This window comes from Camelina sativa, chromosome 19, assembly GCF_000633955.1.
Source record: "Camelina sativa cultivar DH55 chromosome 19, Cs, whole genome shotgun sequence".
Lineage (NCBI taxonomy): Eukaryota > Viridiplantae > Streptophyta > Magnoliopsida > Brassicales > Brassicaceae > Camelina > Camelina sativa.
The window spans coordinates 9,698,757-9,715,854 of NC_025703.1; the positions used below are offsets into that span (position 1 = coordinate 9,698,757).

At 35.2% G+C, this 17,098-nt stretch overlaps 4 protein-coding genes across 4 annotated transcripts; 1 reads left to right on the forward strand and 3 right to left on the reverse strand.

The window, feature by feature from the left end:
• On the reverse strand, nucleotides 3,297-4,976 carry LOC104765768 (flavonol synthase/flavanone 3-hydroxylase-like). Its single transcript, XM_010489528.2, has 3 exons — nucleotides 4,352-4,976; nucleotides 3,811-4,138; nucleotides 3,297-3,708 (listed from the first exon to the last, which is right to left on the reverse strand). Exons 1-3 carry the CDS (start codon nucleotides 4,810-4,812, stop codon nucleotides 3,445-3,447), a joined length of 1,053 nt encoding a protein of 350 aa, XP_010487830.1. The 5' UTR covers nucleotides 4,813-4,976; the 3' UTR covers nucleotides 3,297-3,444.
• Nucleotides 8,681-10,572, reverse strand: LOC104765769 (protein DMR6-LIKE OXYGENASE 2-like). Its single transcript, XM_010489529.2, has 3 exons — nucleotides 10,036-10,572; nucleotides 9,190-9,517; nucleotides 8,681-9,088 (listed from the first exon to the last, which is right to left on the reverse strand). The coding sequence occupies exons 1-3, from the start codon at nucleotides 10,494-10,496 to the stop codon at nucleotides 8,828-8,830; spliced, it is 1,050 nt and encodes a 349-aa protein (XP_010487831.1). The 5' UTR covers nucleotides 10,497-10,572; the 3' UTR covers nucleotides 8,681-8,827.
• LOC104765770 (pollen-specific leucine-rich repeat extensin-like protein 1) lies at nucleotides 12,403-15,709 on the reverse strand. Its single transcript, XM_010489530.2, has one exon. It carries the CDS (start codon nucleotides 15,335-15,337, stop codon nucleotides 12,566-12,568), a length of 2,772 nt encoding a protein of 923 aa, XP_010487832.1. The 5' UTR covers nucleotides 15,338-15,709; the 3' UTR covers nucleotides 12,403-12,565.
• On the forward strand, nucleotides 16,366-16,971 carry LOC109130809 (methylesterase 1-like). The gene is made up of 3 exons (XM_019240861.1): nucleotides 16,366-16,475; nucleotides 16,591-16,684; nucleotides 16,762-16,971. Exons 1-3 carry the CDS (start codon nucleotides 16,366-16,368, stop codon nucleotides 16,969-16,971), a joined length of 414 nt encoding a protein of 137 aa, XP_019096406.1.

A 17,098-nucleotide genomic window follows, 5' to 3' on the forward strand; every position in this document is an offset into this window, starting at 1 on the left:
GACACCACCAATATCAGTGCAAGAAGTTAATATTGTTTGGTCAACGTGAAGCCATGTTACTGTTCTAATAGAACCAAGAGATTTATCAATTGTTGTAGGAGGTGCCATCGAAGCGATTCAAGTCGAAGACACAAATTTTTTTCTCAAATCCTCTCGTGATTAGAAATTGCGTATCTTGAAGAAAGAACCATGGCAGAGCATAATCATGTCCTTACATGATTTTTACATAATACAAACCTTAAAGCATAACAAAAGAACAATGAACGGATACATGTATAGCAAGACCAGTACAACACAGTCTAATGAATCTTATGTCAGAAAAATCTTAAACAAGCAAAGAAGTTGTTTATATACCTGGGAGAAGGCGCAAGTTCGAACAATATGCTTGTGCTCAAAAGAATGCAGGACATCTCCGGTCAAAGCATCCCAAAGTTTCCTAAAAATTAGATTAGCCAATTATAGATGACAAAAAATACTGACCAACTAATCAAATTTTGTGAAGTGGCAACTCAAATTATATCATGGTCAGCCCAAAATAAATCAAGAACCGACGATGTGATTCGATTCTCATCGAAGAAGAAAGTACGAAAAAATTATGCATTGAAATTGAATTAGAAAGCAGAAGATGAATTAAAAAAAGCATTAGACTGAGATATGCATATATGAAAATAATCAAAGGTCAACTGCCATAAGAAATCATCGGATGATCAAATGCAAAAGCCCAAATATGCATAAGAGAGAGATCTACTATAGAGATTTCTGGCTAAAGTTTCGAAATCGAGTCACCCAATGGTGGATAGTGGAAGAGAAGTAACAGTCGAATGAGAAAATCGTTGCTAAATCACGGTGATAATCGACGGCGATTCGAAATCGATTTTGGAGCTTAAAATTGAACAAAGATAAGAGAGAGATTAAAAGCAAAGGATTTGGAGTGCGTACAGCGTGACAATTTTTTAAGCTTATGTGTATTAATTGTTATAATTTTATTGGTTGTTTATTTTTATTGAAGTGTCAACACTTGGTTTAATATTGAAGCTGAAGTGTCAAGCTCTAAAGAGAAACACCTTCATCTTTTATTGTATTGATTTATCGTAAAATAAATTTAAAATTAATATTTTTTTAAAACACTTATAATAAAATGAGGAATTAATGGAGATGGTCTACCACCAAAAACAAACTCAATCACCTAAACGAATTTATTGGTTCTGACTTCTGACACAAATTTAGGCCCACACACATTACTTGATTAATATGATTGGTAAAAGATAAGAACATCGACACATATAATACATGTCTATTATGTTACTACTTTGAAGTCATCGATTTGGATGTTTTCGGTTTCTAATTTTCCAAAATCGCTTTTGTTCCTACTGACGTAGAACGTCGAAGAAAAAAACCTTCTTTTAAAATAACTTTTTTTAGCGGTTTATTATGCAGGAATAAAACATCTCTCTTCTTTTTCTTTTTGCCAATACATGAGAAGGAAAACGAAATTCAATCACATACAAATCTTGGCACTTCCAGTACACAGAAGTTATACAATTTATTGGTTCTAACACAAATCCACACTCACACACATTATTTGATTAATATGATTGGTAACGATAAAAACATTGACACATAGTCCATTTATGTCACAATTTTCAAGTCATCGACTTGGAGAGTTTCGATATCCTGGTTTTGAAAATTGCTTCTGTTTCTACTGGCGTAGAACTTACCCCATTTATAGCCTTTGTACCTTGGAGGGTTTTTAGGACTCACAAGCTCTTCTAATGGCTTCACTTCCACATCATGTGAAGGCAACAAGAAGAATGGTATGGAATATCTCTCTCTTGTTGTGTTCACCACCACTCTATGCTCTGCGCTCCAATACTTATCATTCGTCCATAGCTATGTTATCATTTTTATTATATAGTAACACTCATATTATAATATGCCTTATTTTGCATAACTCTAGAAGCTAAAGATAATTGTGACTGACCTTCACGACAACCATCATATATTGGATTTTTTGCACCTTCTAACAAGTCATAGAATTTTTTTTGAATGGTTAAGTACTGGTTCTTCTACACTCTGATAACCCCCATCCCATTGATAGTTATCATCAAAACCCACATTAGAAGGAAATGCATCATTCACCATATCCACATATGTATCTTCTACTACATTACCCACTTCCTCACTCCCACTAATAAAAGTCGGATCAACAGTACTCGTTCCTATATTCATATTAATTTCTTCCCATGCTTATACCAAACGTAATAATTTGGTATAAACCCATAACTAAAAAGATGATTCCAAATTCTAGTCCCTAGAAAACGCTTCCCGTTTTTGCACCTACTACAAGGGCAAAAAAACTTACCTCCGTTTTCTTGTGCAAAAGGCTGGCTATTTGCAAATTGCATGAACTGCTCCATCTCGGCTCTGAACTCTTCTGTAAAATTTCTCGTCACCTCATCGACCCTCTTGTACATCCACTCCCGGAAATTACTATAATTGTAACTTCCTGACATTATTATAAATCTCTATGATCACGTTTTTTTGTGTTGTTTTGTGTTTCTGCGAGTGAGAAAAACGATTGGTGAGCTCAATTTATATAGACATATTTAGCGACTAAAAAGTGACTATATCACGTAGTCACCAAATACAGGTACACCTACTCCGTAATGCTAAAAACGTGTTTTCAACCAACTTTTAGCGACTACATTAACAACTACACAATTGGTCGCTAATTTGGCGACTGTTTTTGACGACAACATTCACAACTTTCTTATTTCGTCGCTATTTAATTGCCATTTAGCGATTAAATTGTTTTGTCACAAATAAGTGACTAATAAACGATTATAAAAGAATAGTCACAAAGCAGTCGCTAATTAGTGGTTAAATTGTCGCTAAATTTAACGACTACGCTTTTAGTCGCCGATCGTAGTCAGAAAAACCGTGTTTTTTTGTAGTGTTAAGTTTTTACATTAGACAAAATAAAATGTATAGTTTATTAGACTTTGTCGTAGGGGAAAGCTAATATGAAAATTCTCTACATGATAAATGACATAATTATGAATTTGAGTTCGAATTTCTCACTTGTAAACAGAACAGATCAAAAGAGGTCCACACTTACGTACATAGTTACACATTCAGTTGTTCACTAGTCACACTAGCTACCAATATAATCGTGACCTCTGACCATATTCAGTGGTTCTCTAGTCACAAATCAATTGATATAATTTGTTTTACCGGTTTATTATGCACGGATGTCATCTTCTTCTTTTTTCCCTGTTTTGCCAATACATGAGAAAAGAAGAAAAGAAAACTTATATCACATTTAAATCCTGCTACTTCCAATACACAGAAGTTATCAAATTTATTAGTTCTGACACAAATCCACACTCACACACATTATTTGATTATTATGATTGGTAAAAGATAAAATCATTGACATATAGTCTATTCTTTCACAACTTTGAAGTCATCAGTTTGAATGTTTTCGATATCCTGGTTTTGAAAATTGCTTCTGTTTCTACTGGCGTAGAACTTACCCCATTTATAGCCTTTGTACCTTGGAGGGTTTTTAGGACTCACAAGCTCTTCTAATGGCTTCACTTCCACATCATGTGAAGGCAACAAGAAGAATGGTATGGAATATCTCTCTCTTGTTGTGTTCACCACCACTCTATGCTCTGCGCTCCAATACTTATCATTCGTCCATAGCTATGTTATCATTTTTATTATATAGTAATACTCATTAGTTATGATAGCTAGAATCTCGTAATGTTGTGTATAATATGACATAATATCAAGGATATAAATTACCTCCATACAGTTGCCTAAATTGATGACAAGAGCATTAGGGACGGGTCTAATGGGAAACCAAACACCGTCCGATCTACGACGCACTTGTAATCCTCCAACCTCATCTTGAGCCAGTAAACCTAACACGTCTGGGTCTTTGTGGTGACCAACACCTAAAGCTAGGTCAGGTCTTGGACATGGTGGATAACGATTTATCCTGAAAAAGCTCATTTGTTCTTTGAAGTAATCACGAAAACGCTCTTTTGGTAAGCCTAAGCTTAATGAAATTAGTTCTAAGAGCTTGAACGCTAATTTCTCAGCGTGTCTTGCATATTCTTCACATGCTTCCCTAATGAAAAAAAATAGAACAAAAAAAAGAGAAATAAATTAGTTTACATAACTGAATAATATAAAAAAATCATTTCATCGAATCTTGTGTAAGTTATAAACTTGTTATATAGAGTGGTGGATGCAGCGTTGGGACTTGGGAGGATAGGATTCATTGGAATCCAATTGATTTGGTAAACATGAGGTTGTGATTATATTGGTTAAAAGAAGTTACCTTAAATCAGAAGGAAACTGAGGCCACTTGTTGTAAACAAGCCTTATACCTTCGTCTTCAGGATCAGTGGAAGAAGGAATAACCACTGGGTTTTTGAAATACATATCGAACACTTCTTTCCAATCTTTAACGTTTGTCGTGTGTTCACCATCGTGATACCCTACTTGATTCACCTCGTCTCTCTTCACCTTTATTTTTTCTTCCCTTGGCAAATCGAAAAACGTCTTCACAGTCTTCTCCACACGTTGTCTTGCGTCCAAAGGCACACCATGATTAATGACCTGAAAAAATCCCCATTTCTCACAGGCGTCACCGATCTCTGCGATAACGTTTTGGACATCTTCGGGATCATCGAGGCGCGAGAGATCAATCACACGTATTTCTTCGGGTTGGTTAGGGATGAAATTCGAATCTCTTCTATGCTCTGGTGCTTGGATGTAAGTTGGATCAAGATCCTTCATTGTTACAAGCAATAAAAGTTTTGAGCCTAAGTGAAAAGAGCTTTATGCTGTGTTTGGATGTCCCTTACTTGCAAAACCGAGAGTTCTATTTATACAGATAGACCGTTTGACATATTATTTGCTACCATCGGAATATGCTTCGTTTTGTTGTCCTTTGGGTTTACAAAGAGCTTCGGGCTTGTTTCTTTACATACATCGGGATGTAGGTGTATATATATATTATATATATATAAAACGTGTATTTATCGTATATTCGACCATGCAAACAAAGGCTGTACGTGCGTAAAAATAGTAAGTTAGTAATAATATATAAACTGAATCAAAATTTCAAAATATTATCTATGAACGATTTAGTACGTAGCGAAATAAAAAATCAAACTGATAATCGAAAGTTAAAAATCTTTTCCTAGAAACGTTTTTGTTTGCGGTCTATAATTTGATATATTTTTATAATTTGCAAATCATATAAAGAAAATTGTAACGTATTCGTTACTATATCTAACTCATGTGGGTTAGATTGAATGGATGCGGATGAAAACATTGCACCAATACACGAAGACAATATGACAATTTGATGTTGTTTTTTTTCCTCTTTTAATTGAATTTTGACTAAATCTATGTTTATATTTTTTATTAACTTACGTGGGGTGGATACATTACTTGTTAATTCATATATATATATATATATATATATATATGTTCCGCTTCATAGTGTAAGGCTGACTACGATCTTCGTTAATATATTGGCAGCTACCTATCAATTAAAATTGTTTGTTTTAGTGGTTCATTATGCACGAATAAATCATCTTTTATTTTTATTTTTGCCAATACATGAGAGAAATTAAAAGAAAGAAAAAAAAAGCTCAATCACCTACAAATCTTGCCACTTCCAACACACAAAAGTTATCCAATTTATATTGGTTAGCTGAGGAATACGTATTAATATAAATAATCAGTCACGATCGAATCTTATCAAAGCTTTGCTTAACGTAGATTTAGATTAAGACTCAACTTTTGGAGCATAGCTATATATAGCTATAAACCTATTCGGATTTGAATTTGATTTTCGCAGATGTGAACAATGAACATATCGAAAGAGGTCCACAATTATATAATTACATTTGGTGGTCCACTAGTCACTTACATAAAATCCAAATTCGAATTTCTCACATATAAACGAAACAGATCGAAAGAGGTCACTTAGTTACATTTGGTGGTCCAATACTAGTCATTTAATTACATAGAGTAATTTTCCAGATGTGAGAAATTCACCTGAAAGGCTGAAACGATTTTGATGCAAATGATTTGTTAGGGTCTTGCAGCAAATTCGCCTGAAGAAATTCTTTAACTTAATAAAGTTGTTTTTGGTGCAATGTTGGGTTTTATTGAAACAGAAGTATATCAACTAAGCATGCATAACAATATCTAAAGTTAGAACACAGAGTAATACAATTTGAAACGATAATTAGGTGGTCAGGACAGGACCACAAGCCAATTTTAAATAGAATCTGGACGTAATCTTATGAGTGGTGCTGAAATCGTAAATCACTTCTTTAAATTAAATAAATTTTAATTGATATCTCATAATTTAAATAATAAAAATAATAATAAGCATGAAGAAAAATGAGATAAGTTTTTCATTAACACCATGTGTCTTGCTGAGAAGCCCTCTCAGTCATAGAAAAACACATGGCAAATAAGGATAATGTCTAATTTCGCTTAGTTCATAGAATTGAAATGAAAATAAAAGTAAGTGATCGATGAGACGTAGCACCAAACTTTTTCCTTTTTTTTTTTAATGATAAACACTATGGCTGATCCAATCAGTCCTTGTATAAATGCATAGAAGTGTTACATAGTGAACTATTTTCCGAAAGATCACCATATGGTTTATTTCGAGTTCGAATTGCTTTTTGACTAATGTTAAAGTGTAAGAAAATTGGATGTTACTCGATTACTAAGTATTTTTTTTGAGTCTAGATCCAAATTCAAAATTTTCACATAAATGTAATTTTTGTTTCCTGTGAAATTCGAACCCATAGAAAATGATTAAACACATTAATTTTTGAACCTCACTAGTCCATGGATCTAGAGCCAGCTAAGAATACAAGCAGAGCTAGCTTGTGCTTGTGGCCGTAAATTAATTATATAATATTTCGACCGTTTTTTGCATAATAATGTTGTTAAATTAGTTGGTTTTAGCGGTTCATTATGCACGAATAATACAATAAAATTTGAAGGTTTTTCACGGGAGCATGACACATCAATATTTTGGTGAATTTTAGAGTTTACATATCAGTTTCTTTTCTTTCCAATTAAAACATTTTATTAATACACTTCATCCTATATTTTTAATACTTCAGCTTTTCTAATTAAAACAAAAACCAATTTTTTTAGTAAATAAAATTATTTTTTCAGTAGTTTTTTGGACCCAACGTGATGCTTAAGTAAACACACATAAATACACCTTTTTACACTAATTATTAGTATTTTTACATAATAATAAATTATTAGTAGTAATTTGATAACATATTTATAATAGGGAATCAAACTCAGTTAGAGAGAGGTGTGTGATGTTTTGTTATAAAATAGTCATATATATGCTTCCAAATCATATGTAAACTTTTGAAGTTCAAAAACAAATGTTTTATATTATGTTCTAAATTTTTCTCAAATCTTTTATTTAAAAATAATAATATATATATATAGTTGGAATATGTGAATAGTTACGTAAAAAATAGAAATATGTAAACTTCGATCTTTTCAACTTATGAGGTGAACTTTTAAACCACTAACCAGCACCATTAGTTAGTTAATTAGACATACCATAGTTTCTTTTAGACGTTAGAATCACAGTTCTATAATTATCGTCTTACGTTCACAAAACCTAAAAGAAACACAATTTCCATATCACAGTATTGGACCACAACACTGAACAACACCTATTATAGAAAAGTCTATGTTTTTAAGTTTTAACAATGGATGAGGATAATGATGAAATTATTGCTTTAATCAATCAATACAATAGAAGTTGTATGTTTTTCACCAGAGCATGACACATTAGCTTTTGTATTGAAGCAGACACTAACACATCAGTTAAAATGAATACCCAATTAAATTAAAATAATTAATACACATCAGCTTTTTGTACTCTTACGTGGACAAAACTAAAGAGAGAAACAACGCTCGATTTCTTCTTCTTCGTTGTCGTTTATACTATCTTATTCGGGATTTGGTGGAGTTAGAGATTTATTCAATTTGATTTATCTGATTAAGTGTGACTGAAGATTATTGATATCAAAAGTAATATTAATTGGACTGCACATTAATATTGAAGTATACCAAAATTATCTAAAATAAATACAAAACATTGTGTTCGATTGTAAAAAAGAAATGATCTCCATCATTATAATCTCTTTTATATTTCCATCATCATTAATATCATATTTTACAAATGTTTTGTATGATAGAATCACATTAGTTTTAAAGCAAAAAATAGCCTAAAATTATATACCAAAGCATCATGAATTCTATTTGTTCAAGAGGGTTTTTAAATGAGAAACAAATCAAGAACTAAGGGTTTGAAATCCCTAAACTTATATCTTAAGGTAATAAAATTATAAATATATTCAAAAATTAAATTTATGAAATCAAAAACTCAAATATCCTAAGATAATATAAATTATAATAACAAAATTACTATTAAAATTATTAAGAACTTATGAAATTTGATTTCTAACAACATATATTATATTATGAAATCGGAAAAAAAAACAAAACACAAAAAAATACAACTAAAATAAGATAAAAAATTAATCCCGCGGCATAGCGCGGGTACTATTCTAGTAAATAACTAAAAACTCAATCGCCTACAAATCTTGCCACTTCTCCAATACACAAAAAGTTAACGAATTTATTGGTTATGACACAAATTTTGGCCCACACACATTATTTGATTAATATGATTGGTAAAAGGTAAGATTGTAAGAACATCGACACATATATATACTGTCTATCATGTCACAACTTTGAAGTCATCAATTTGGATGTTTTTGGTTTCCAGTTTTCGGAAATCGCTTCTGTTCCTACTTACGTAGAACTTACCCCATTTATAGCCTTTGTACCTTGGAGGGTTTTCAAGACTCACAAGCTCTTCTAATGGCTTCACTTCCACATCGTGTGAAGGCAACAAGAAGAATGGTATGGAGTATCTCTCTCTTGTTGTGTTCACCACCACTCTATGCTCTGCGCTCCAATACTTATCATTCGTCCATATCTACATTATCATTTTTTATTATATAATACAGTACGCATTAACTATGAAAGAATATTGTAATGCTGTGTAGTATGACATAATTTCAAGGTTATATATATTACCTCCATACAGTTGCCTATATTGATGACAAGAGCATTAGGGACGGGTCTAATGGGAAACCAAACACCATCCGATCTACGACTAACTTGTAATCCTCCAACTTCATCTTGAGCCAATACACTTATTACGTCTGCGTCTTTGTGGTGACCAACACCTAAAGCTAGATCAGGTCTTGGACATGGTGGATAACGATTTATCCTTAAAAAACTCATTTGTTCTTTGAAGTAATTGTGAAAACGCTTTTTCGGTAAGCCTAAGCTTAATGATATGAGTTCTAAGACCTTCAACGCTAATTTTTCAGCGTGTCTTGCATATTCTTCACATGTTTCCCTAATAATAAAACAGAACAAAAACATAGCTCACATAACTGAATAATAAAAATAGAAAATCATTTCATCGAATCTTTTTGTATGCTATGTATATATAGAAGTTTGTAAGGTGTCATATACAGTGGTGGATGCAGCGTTGAGAGGATAGGATTCACGTGACTCCACCAATAGATTTGGTAAAACATGTGATAAGGTTCTGATTATTTTGGTTTTAAGTTTCTATTTTTATAAATAAATTTGAGAAAACTAAAATATAAGAAGGAAAAGTAAAGTAATTTTACATACAGAAAAATTAATTGGAAGTGTCAGCGACGACTGTATCTTATTTATATATTCTTATGCTATAGCCCATATGATGTTAACAAACTCATGACTATACTAAGTTCTTGTTTTAAGGTCAAATATCTATAGATTTCAGTGATTTCACAGTTTAGAGAACTAAATTTAAAATTTCATTAAACCGGATCCGGTTCGTTGTTTCTCATAAACAGCAACGAAACTACCTAATTAAAATATTACCTGAAATCAGAAGGAAACTGAGGCCGCTTGTTGTAAACAAGCCTTAAACCTTCATCTTCAGGATCAGTGGAAGAAGGAATAACCATTGGATCTTTGAAATAAATATCGAAAACTTCTTTCCAATCTCTAACGTTCTTAGTGTGTTCTCCATCGTGATACCCTACTGGATTCACCTCATCTCTCTTAACCTTTATCTTCTCTTCCATAGGCAAATCGAAAAACGTCTTCACAGTCTTCTCCACCCGTTGCCTTGTGTCGCAAGGCACACCGTGATTGATCACCTGAAAAAAACCCCATTTCTCACAGGCGTCACCGATCTCTGAGATGACGTTTTGGACATCGTCGTGGTCGTCGAGGCGCGAGAGATCGATCACGGGTATTTCTTCGGGTTGGTTAGGGATGAAATTCGAATCAGATCTATGTTCTGGTGCTTGGATGTAAGTTGGATCAAGATCCTCCATTATTACAAGTACGAAAAGTTTTGATGCTAAGTTTAAAAGAGCTTTATGATGTGTACTCTTCAACCAAAATGTTGCTAAATATATACCACTACTTTTCTAGAAGTACAAAAGAAAAATTCAGGATATATAAATCAATTTTGTTTTGTTTTTATGCGTACTGTTTTTGTTAATGATATAGTAAGATACTACTACTAAAACTTCTATTTTTTTTTCTCGTTGAATCTATCGGTCAGAGGATCTCTCATCGGATCATGAAGTAATTAACACTTTAATCGAAAAATATATTAAATCACTCTGTATTAATTAGGATAATAGTAAATCAATCTTGAAAGCTGGACTAAATCAATAATGTATTGTTTACTAGTTGAACACAACTCTTTATTACTATAATTTTGGCAGAAGCCAAAAAGGGTTTTTAAATATTAATCAGTTTGATGATGATTGAGCTGTAAAACTGAAAGTTGAAAAATAGGATAGTTGCCAATAAAGACCANAAAAAAAAAAAAAAAAAAAAAAAAAAAAAAAAAAAAAAAAAAAAAACTAGGTCTGCTCTAGAGAAACGAAAGATAAATGAAAGACATTAACCAAACGGCTAAAAAATCTAAAATCTTTTCATTTTAATTGAAGTTTTTTTCTAAGCTGTGAAATTCATTTTCAAGTGGAAATATATGAATAAATATTAATATTTTGGAGTTTGGACATATTAAAGAAGAAAGAATAAAGCTTTGAGAGAAATTAACACAAAAAATGTGATCAGAGCCGGTTCATTGTAATGTAATGCCTAAAGCAAAATAAGATGTCTAAAAAAAAATTTACACAAAAGAAAACAATATATTATTTTTGAAAATGAGTTTCTTAACAAGAATTGAAAAATAAAAAAAAATAGAATCCAAAAAATTAGAATAACTAGATTTTAAAATGAGAAACCAAACATAGAAATAAAAAATTCAAATCAAAACATCAACAGAAAATAACAGTTTATCATCACTTTCAATATAATTTATAATCTTTAATTTTTAAAACTTAAGATAAAATAAGACATAATTGAGATAAGAAGAAAAATTAACAAATATTGAACTAAGATAAAGAGATGGTATCCAGTAGGACTCGAACCCCCAATGTGAGAAAAAAAAAATACATAACCACTACACTACTAAATATTTGTTGAACTGATGCCCTCTAAATAATTTATATAATCTGCTGCCTAAAGCAGCTGCTTGTTGGGCTTGTGCTCCGGAACGGCTCTGAATGTGATGAATTTACACTATAAACATAGAAAGGGAAAATGCTAAAATCAACCCAACTATTTGTCAAACGCTTTTTTATACCTAAACTTCAGTACCCTGCAAATAACAATCTGAACTGTATTAAAATTCAAATTTGCTATCTAAACTATATAAAATATTGTCAATTTCAACCTCTATTCGAAGTGTTAAATCAGAGTTTAATGATATTGAGTCAGACGGTCCCTGACATCAGCGTAGCGCTGGGACTTACCAAAACTACGTCGTTTTGGTCATTTTTGGGTATTTTAGAGCAAGAAATGGATAAAAATGAAGTCTCACAACACACCCGAAAACGGACTCCAACACCCCATTTTTTATCAAACACTTTGTTTATTGCCACAACACACCTACAAATGACCAAAACAACTTAGTTTTGGTCATTCCTAGTGCCATGTGGATGCTACAGATCGTCTGATTCAATATCGTTAAACTCTGATTTAATGCTGTTCGAACATATGTTGAAATTAACAACATTTTATATAGTTTAGATAGCAAATTTGAATTTTAACAAAGTTCAAGTTGTTATTTTCAGAGTGTTGAACTTTATGTATAAAAAAGCGTTTGACAAATAGTTGAAGTTAATTTTGGCCATTTATATGTTAACGATTCATTTTGTAAATAATATTCACTTTCTAAAAATTCATCTACTTACAGATTAGATTACAAATGGTCAAATTATAATAAATAAATGTAGATTTTTTGCTTATCTTTTTTTCGTCTGTTACAAATTGGGTTAAACTGGAAAAATGTTGGACCAAAATGTAAATATTAAAAAAGTTTGGTTTAGTAGCCTGGGAACATCGGCGGTGGTGGCGATGCGTATTGGAATCCAATGTTCGGTGGGAGGATGAAATTATCATCGCCGCCGTCGTTGTCTTCCGATGGTGGTGCAGTTACATCTGTTGATGGATTTGAAGACGGTGGCGATGAAGAAGGGGTGGAGACCGATTGTTCTGGTGCTTCAACTTCTGGTTGTGAAATTGGAGCCGGGGAGTGATTTGGCTCGGAGATTGGTGCTGGAGCCGGACTTGACTTGAACACTGGTGAATAGTCTGATTCTGATGGTGCTTCGATGTCCTCAGAGTCTGGAGTCGGAGCTTGAACCGGTGATGAGTCTTCTTCCGTTTCTGATGAAGGTGTTGGCGCGTTTTCTGTTGGCGATGATGCCGGTGGTAGAGGCGTTACTGGTTTTGGTGGTGGCGAGAAAACTGGGGGAGGAGGAGAGTAAATAGGTGACGGTGGCGGTAAAGAGTGAACTGGAGGAGGCGGTGAGTGAACCGGAGGAGGCGGTGAGTGAACCGGAGGAGGCGGTGAGTGCACCGGTGGTGGCGGTGAGTGGACTGGTGGTGGTGGGGGAGAATAAACGGGCGGAGGCGGTGAGTGGACCGGTGGTGGCGGAGGAGGAGAGTAGATTGGTGCAGGCGGTGGTGGAGAGAAAACTGGAGGTGGCGGCGGCGGAGAGTGGACCGGTGGAGGAGGAGAGTGTACTGGTGGTGGCGGAGAATGGACTGGGGGAGGAGGAGAGTGAACTGGAGGAGGAGGAGAGTGAACTGGGGGAGGAGGAGAGTGGACCGGTGGTGGCGGTGGTGAATGGACGGGCGGAGGCGGTGAGTGGACTGGCGGTGGGGGTGAATGGACTGGTGGAGGTGGAGGAGAGTATACCGGAGGTGGCGGCGGTGAGTAAACTGGTGGTGGAGGAGAATGCACTGGAGGCGGAGGTAAAAATACCGGTGGCGGTGGCGGAGAGTGTACTGGTGGAGATTGTGGCGAAGGCGTCTCTTCTGTAGACGGTGGTTGAGGACGACGTTTTTTAATAGGAGATGCATCGTAAGGATCATCTGTTACCGGTGGTTCCACTGGAGGTGACGCCATTTTTGGTGTCTCTGTCTTTGGTGGTTCAGGCTTAGGTGACTCCTCTTGTTTTGGCGTCTCCGATTTAGGAGGTTCCGGTTCGGGGGATTCTTCTGGTTTTGGTGGCTCTTGCTTAGGTGACTCTTGTTTTGGTGACTCAGGCTTGGGTTTTGGCTGCTCTGGTTTTGGTGATTCATGTTTTGGTGGTTCTGGTTTTGGAGATTCCTGTTTTGGTGTCTCTGGCTTAGGTTGCTTTGGTTTAGAAGGCTCATGTGATGGTGTCTCAGGCTTTGGACTACGCTGTTGTGGTTTCGGAGATTCTTCTGGTTTTGGCTTAGTTGGCTCTTCTAATTTTGGTGGGTTAATTTCTTGTTTAGGCTCTGGTGTTTTTGGTGTTGGTGTTGGCTTTGGCTCAGGCTCTGGTGTTTTTGGTGTTGGCTTTGGCTCTGGTGTTTTTGGTGTTGGCTTTGGTGATGGGTTTGAGCCACCGCCACCTCCACCACCACCACCGGCACACTTGTCTTTACTGCAATCCACAGGACGACTAACCACCGGTAAACATTCTTTAGCCGACTTCTGTTTTGGTCTATTCTGTAAGCAATTGCTCGTGTCATCAAATTGTTTCTCTTGGCTCGACCCAGGCACACAACTTTGAGCCTCTCCATTGAAAAAATTGTAAGAAAATGTGAAGTTCGACAATTTGGGCAACTTGCAGATACTGTCTGTGACAAATCCGGTGAGCTTATTGTACGAGAAATCCATTTGTTCCACGTTGGCTAAGCCCGACAAGGTCGATGGTAAACTTCCAACGAACCCATTGCTGCTAGCATCAAACACGGTCACACTGTTCAACGAACCTATTTCGTTAGGGAAACAACCACTTAAGTTGTTCCCAATAAACACAATCTCGTTGAGGTTCTTCATCTGGCCGATGGTTTTTGGGATGCAACCGCTGAATTTGTTGTGTGCAAATGTGACCACGGAAGCTGTTGATTTACCAATTGTCTCTGGGATGGTCGACTCGAATCTATTGTTGTTCAAGAATATGGCGTCGAGATCTTTATCAAAGATCTCTGGCGGCAATTTCCCTTCAAAATCATTGTATCTAATGTCAAGGAACTTCAAAGACGGCCAAGAAAGAGCAACCGTTGGAAACGAACCAACGAAACGGTTGTTGCTGACATCAAACTCGTACATCAACGTTAGTTTCGAAAAGCTTTTCGGAATAACTCCGCAAAACCTGTTGGAATTAACGTGAAACAAGGCGACATCGGTCAATAAACCTAGCTCAGGCGGCAAGTATCCAGCTATATCCGCATGATTAAGGTCAATACCCGCCACAACCATTACGCTCGGGTCATCGAGCGCTGGTGCACAGAAAACTCCTTTGTAAGAACACAAGTTTGGACCAACCCAATTAGCCGCAGTGTTAAATGGATCGGAGTATATTGCCTTTTTCCAAGCTTGGAGGGCAATGTAAGCCCTTTTCAGCCGGTTATTATCGAACTTGAGGTCTAAATGGACTTCGTACTCCATGTCGTCGGGAAGATCTCCGTTTTCTGATAATGCCAAAAGTTGGCGTCTTGTGAGAAACGAAGCTTCCTCATCGGTGAGGGCCGCCGCGGAATAGAAGAAAACGGAAATGATGAAGAAGAAGAGGAGAAGGAAGCAGCCTAAAGGCTTCTCCATTGTTCTTCCGGTCATGGTGATGAAAAACCTTGGAAACGGTTCTATGGCTTGCTTAATAGATGAATGTTGTGGAGAGGAAGCCTATAATGAAACAAAGACAAACAGAAACCATTGGATTGTTTTGCTATTTTGGGGGAAACAAAGTTTATATAGACTTAACGATTTAAGGATACGAAAATAGCAAACTATTGTAGCTAATATAGAATAAAATGGTCGTTGACAACGTCTTTACAAGTTTTGTTTTTGTTTTACCATATTGAAATCTGGACGACCGATGTTTTTTACAGTCTAGAAAAAGTAAAAAAAAAAGTCTTTGTTAGTGTTGTGAACATGTATTTTATTTGACGTTTGCGTTTTGAACTCTCTTGGAAACATGAAAATAAATAAAAACTTTATTTCATAAAAATTGTTGATACAGTTGGATATTTTTCTGTTGTCAGCATGATGGAAACTGTTTCAATTCAAAATAGGAAAAAGTTAACTAACCAAATAAATTGTTGAGTTTTGTTTTTGTTAAGAAATATTCTTTATTAGTACTGGTAGTAATACAAGAAAATTTCCAAGGATTAAATTAATGAAAAAATATATTATCTAGTACGCTATATCTGTTTTTATAATCCCTTTTTAAGAATGACTGAATAATATTTTGTAACATTAACATTAGAATTGTTCAATGTGTCAACACCTCAATTTTTGGTTCTACTAAATAATTGGCCACATTCGTTCATCAGAATCTCGCAATAACGTGAAAATAAAAATGGTGAATAACAAAACAAACAAATACTTAACCTCAACTCTTGTTATATTGATCAGCCTATACTACCGCCCTATATCCGCCACGTCACGGCCACCACAACATGGCCAACAGGCCAAGCCTTTTTTGTTGGTTCATGGGGCTTGGTGTTGGTATAAACTTATACCAGTCTTGAAATCACAAGGCCATAATGTAACTGCGGTCGACTTAGCAACGTCCGGGATTGATCTACGACAGGCTGAGACTCTATGGTCGTTCGTGGAGTATATTGGTCCGTTGGATGGGACTAATGGAGAGTCTAGGTGAGGATGAGAAGGTGATTCTCGTGGCACATAGTTCGAGCGGGCTTGCTGTTTCCAACTTTCCAAGGCCATGGAGATATGAGATATCCATGATAAGGTTCATAATGGCTTCTTTTGATTTTCTCTATTTTTTTTCTCGTCGACAAGTTTTGCTTTTCTCTTCTTCAATAAAAACTCTAAAACTTTTTGTAAGTTGGTATTTGGACTTGAAGTTTGTATTTGGAGATGGGCCTAGTAAACCTCCAACACTTTCCATTGGAGCCCACTTTTCTTTCATTAACCATGTATGATCTTAGTCCTAAAGAGGTAAAAACACTTTCAATTTCTTATATTTAATTGAAAAATACAAAAGTCTTGTGCTTAAGCCATGTATAATTTTGTAGGACGTGGAATTGGCTGTGTTATTGAGACGGCCACAAAGGTTATTCAACAACGTAGAGATAGACACAAGTCTTGTGCTCACTCCCGAGCGATTCGGGTCGGTAAATCGGGTATTTGACAAGTCACTGGTGAAAGACTTTCAGCTCTGGATGATCAAGAATAACCCTCCTAACTACGTGGAGTATATCCAGAAATCTGACCATATGGCATGATTTATATGCCATTAGATCTTGGTGCCTGTCTTTTGTCTTTGGCTCAGAAGTTTTCTTGAAAAAAAAATATATATAGTATATATATATTTCAACATTGTGTTATGAACAAAACATGTTTTGCAAGTCC

Coding starts and splice junctions, on each gene's coding strand:
- LOC104765769 (XM_010489529.2), bottom strand. CDS start 10,496: ATGGAGGATCTTGATCCAACTTACATCCAAGCACCAGAACATAGATCT. Junction 9,518..10,035: donor CAGTTTCCTTCTGATTTCAG/GTAATATTTTAA, acceptor TTTTATTATTAG/GGAAACATGTGAAGAATATG. Junction 9,089..9,189: donor ATATAGGCAACTGTATGGAG/GTAATATATATA, acceptor ATGATAATGTAG/ATATGGACGAATGATAAGTA.
- LOC109130809 (XM_019240861.1), top strand. CDS start 16,366: ATGGAGAGTCTAGGTGAGGATGAGAAGGTGATTCTCGTGGCACATAGT. Junction 16,476..16,590: donor TATGAGATATCCATGATAAG/GTTCATAATGGC, acceptor TTGGACTTGAAG/TTTGTATTTGGAGATGGGCC. Junction 16,685..16,761: donor ATGATCTTAGTCCTAAAGAG/GTAAAAACACTT, acceptor ATAATTTTGTAG/GACGTGGAATTGGCTGTGTT.
- LOC104765768 (XM_010489528.2), bottom strand. CDS start 4,812: ATGAAGGATCTTGATCCAACTTACATCCAAGCACCAGAGCATAGAAGA. Junction 4,139..4,351: donor CAGTTTCCTTCTGATTTAAG/GTAACTTCTTTT, acceptor TTTTTTCATTAG/GGAAGCATGTGAAGAATATG. Junction 3,709..3,810: donor ATTTAGGCAACTGTATGGAG/GTAATTTATATC, acceptor ATGATAACATAG/CTATGGACGAATGATAAGTA.
- LOC104765770 (XM_010489530.2), bottom strand. CDS start 15,337: ATGACCGGAAGAACAATGGAGAAGCCTTTAGGCTGCTTCCTTCTCCTC.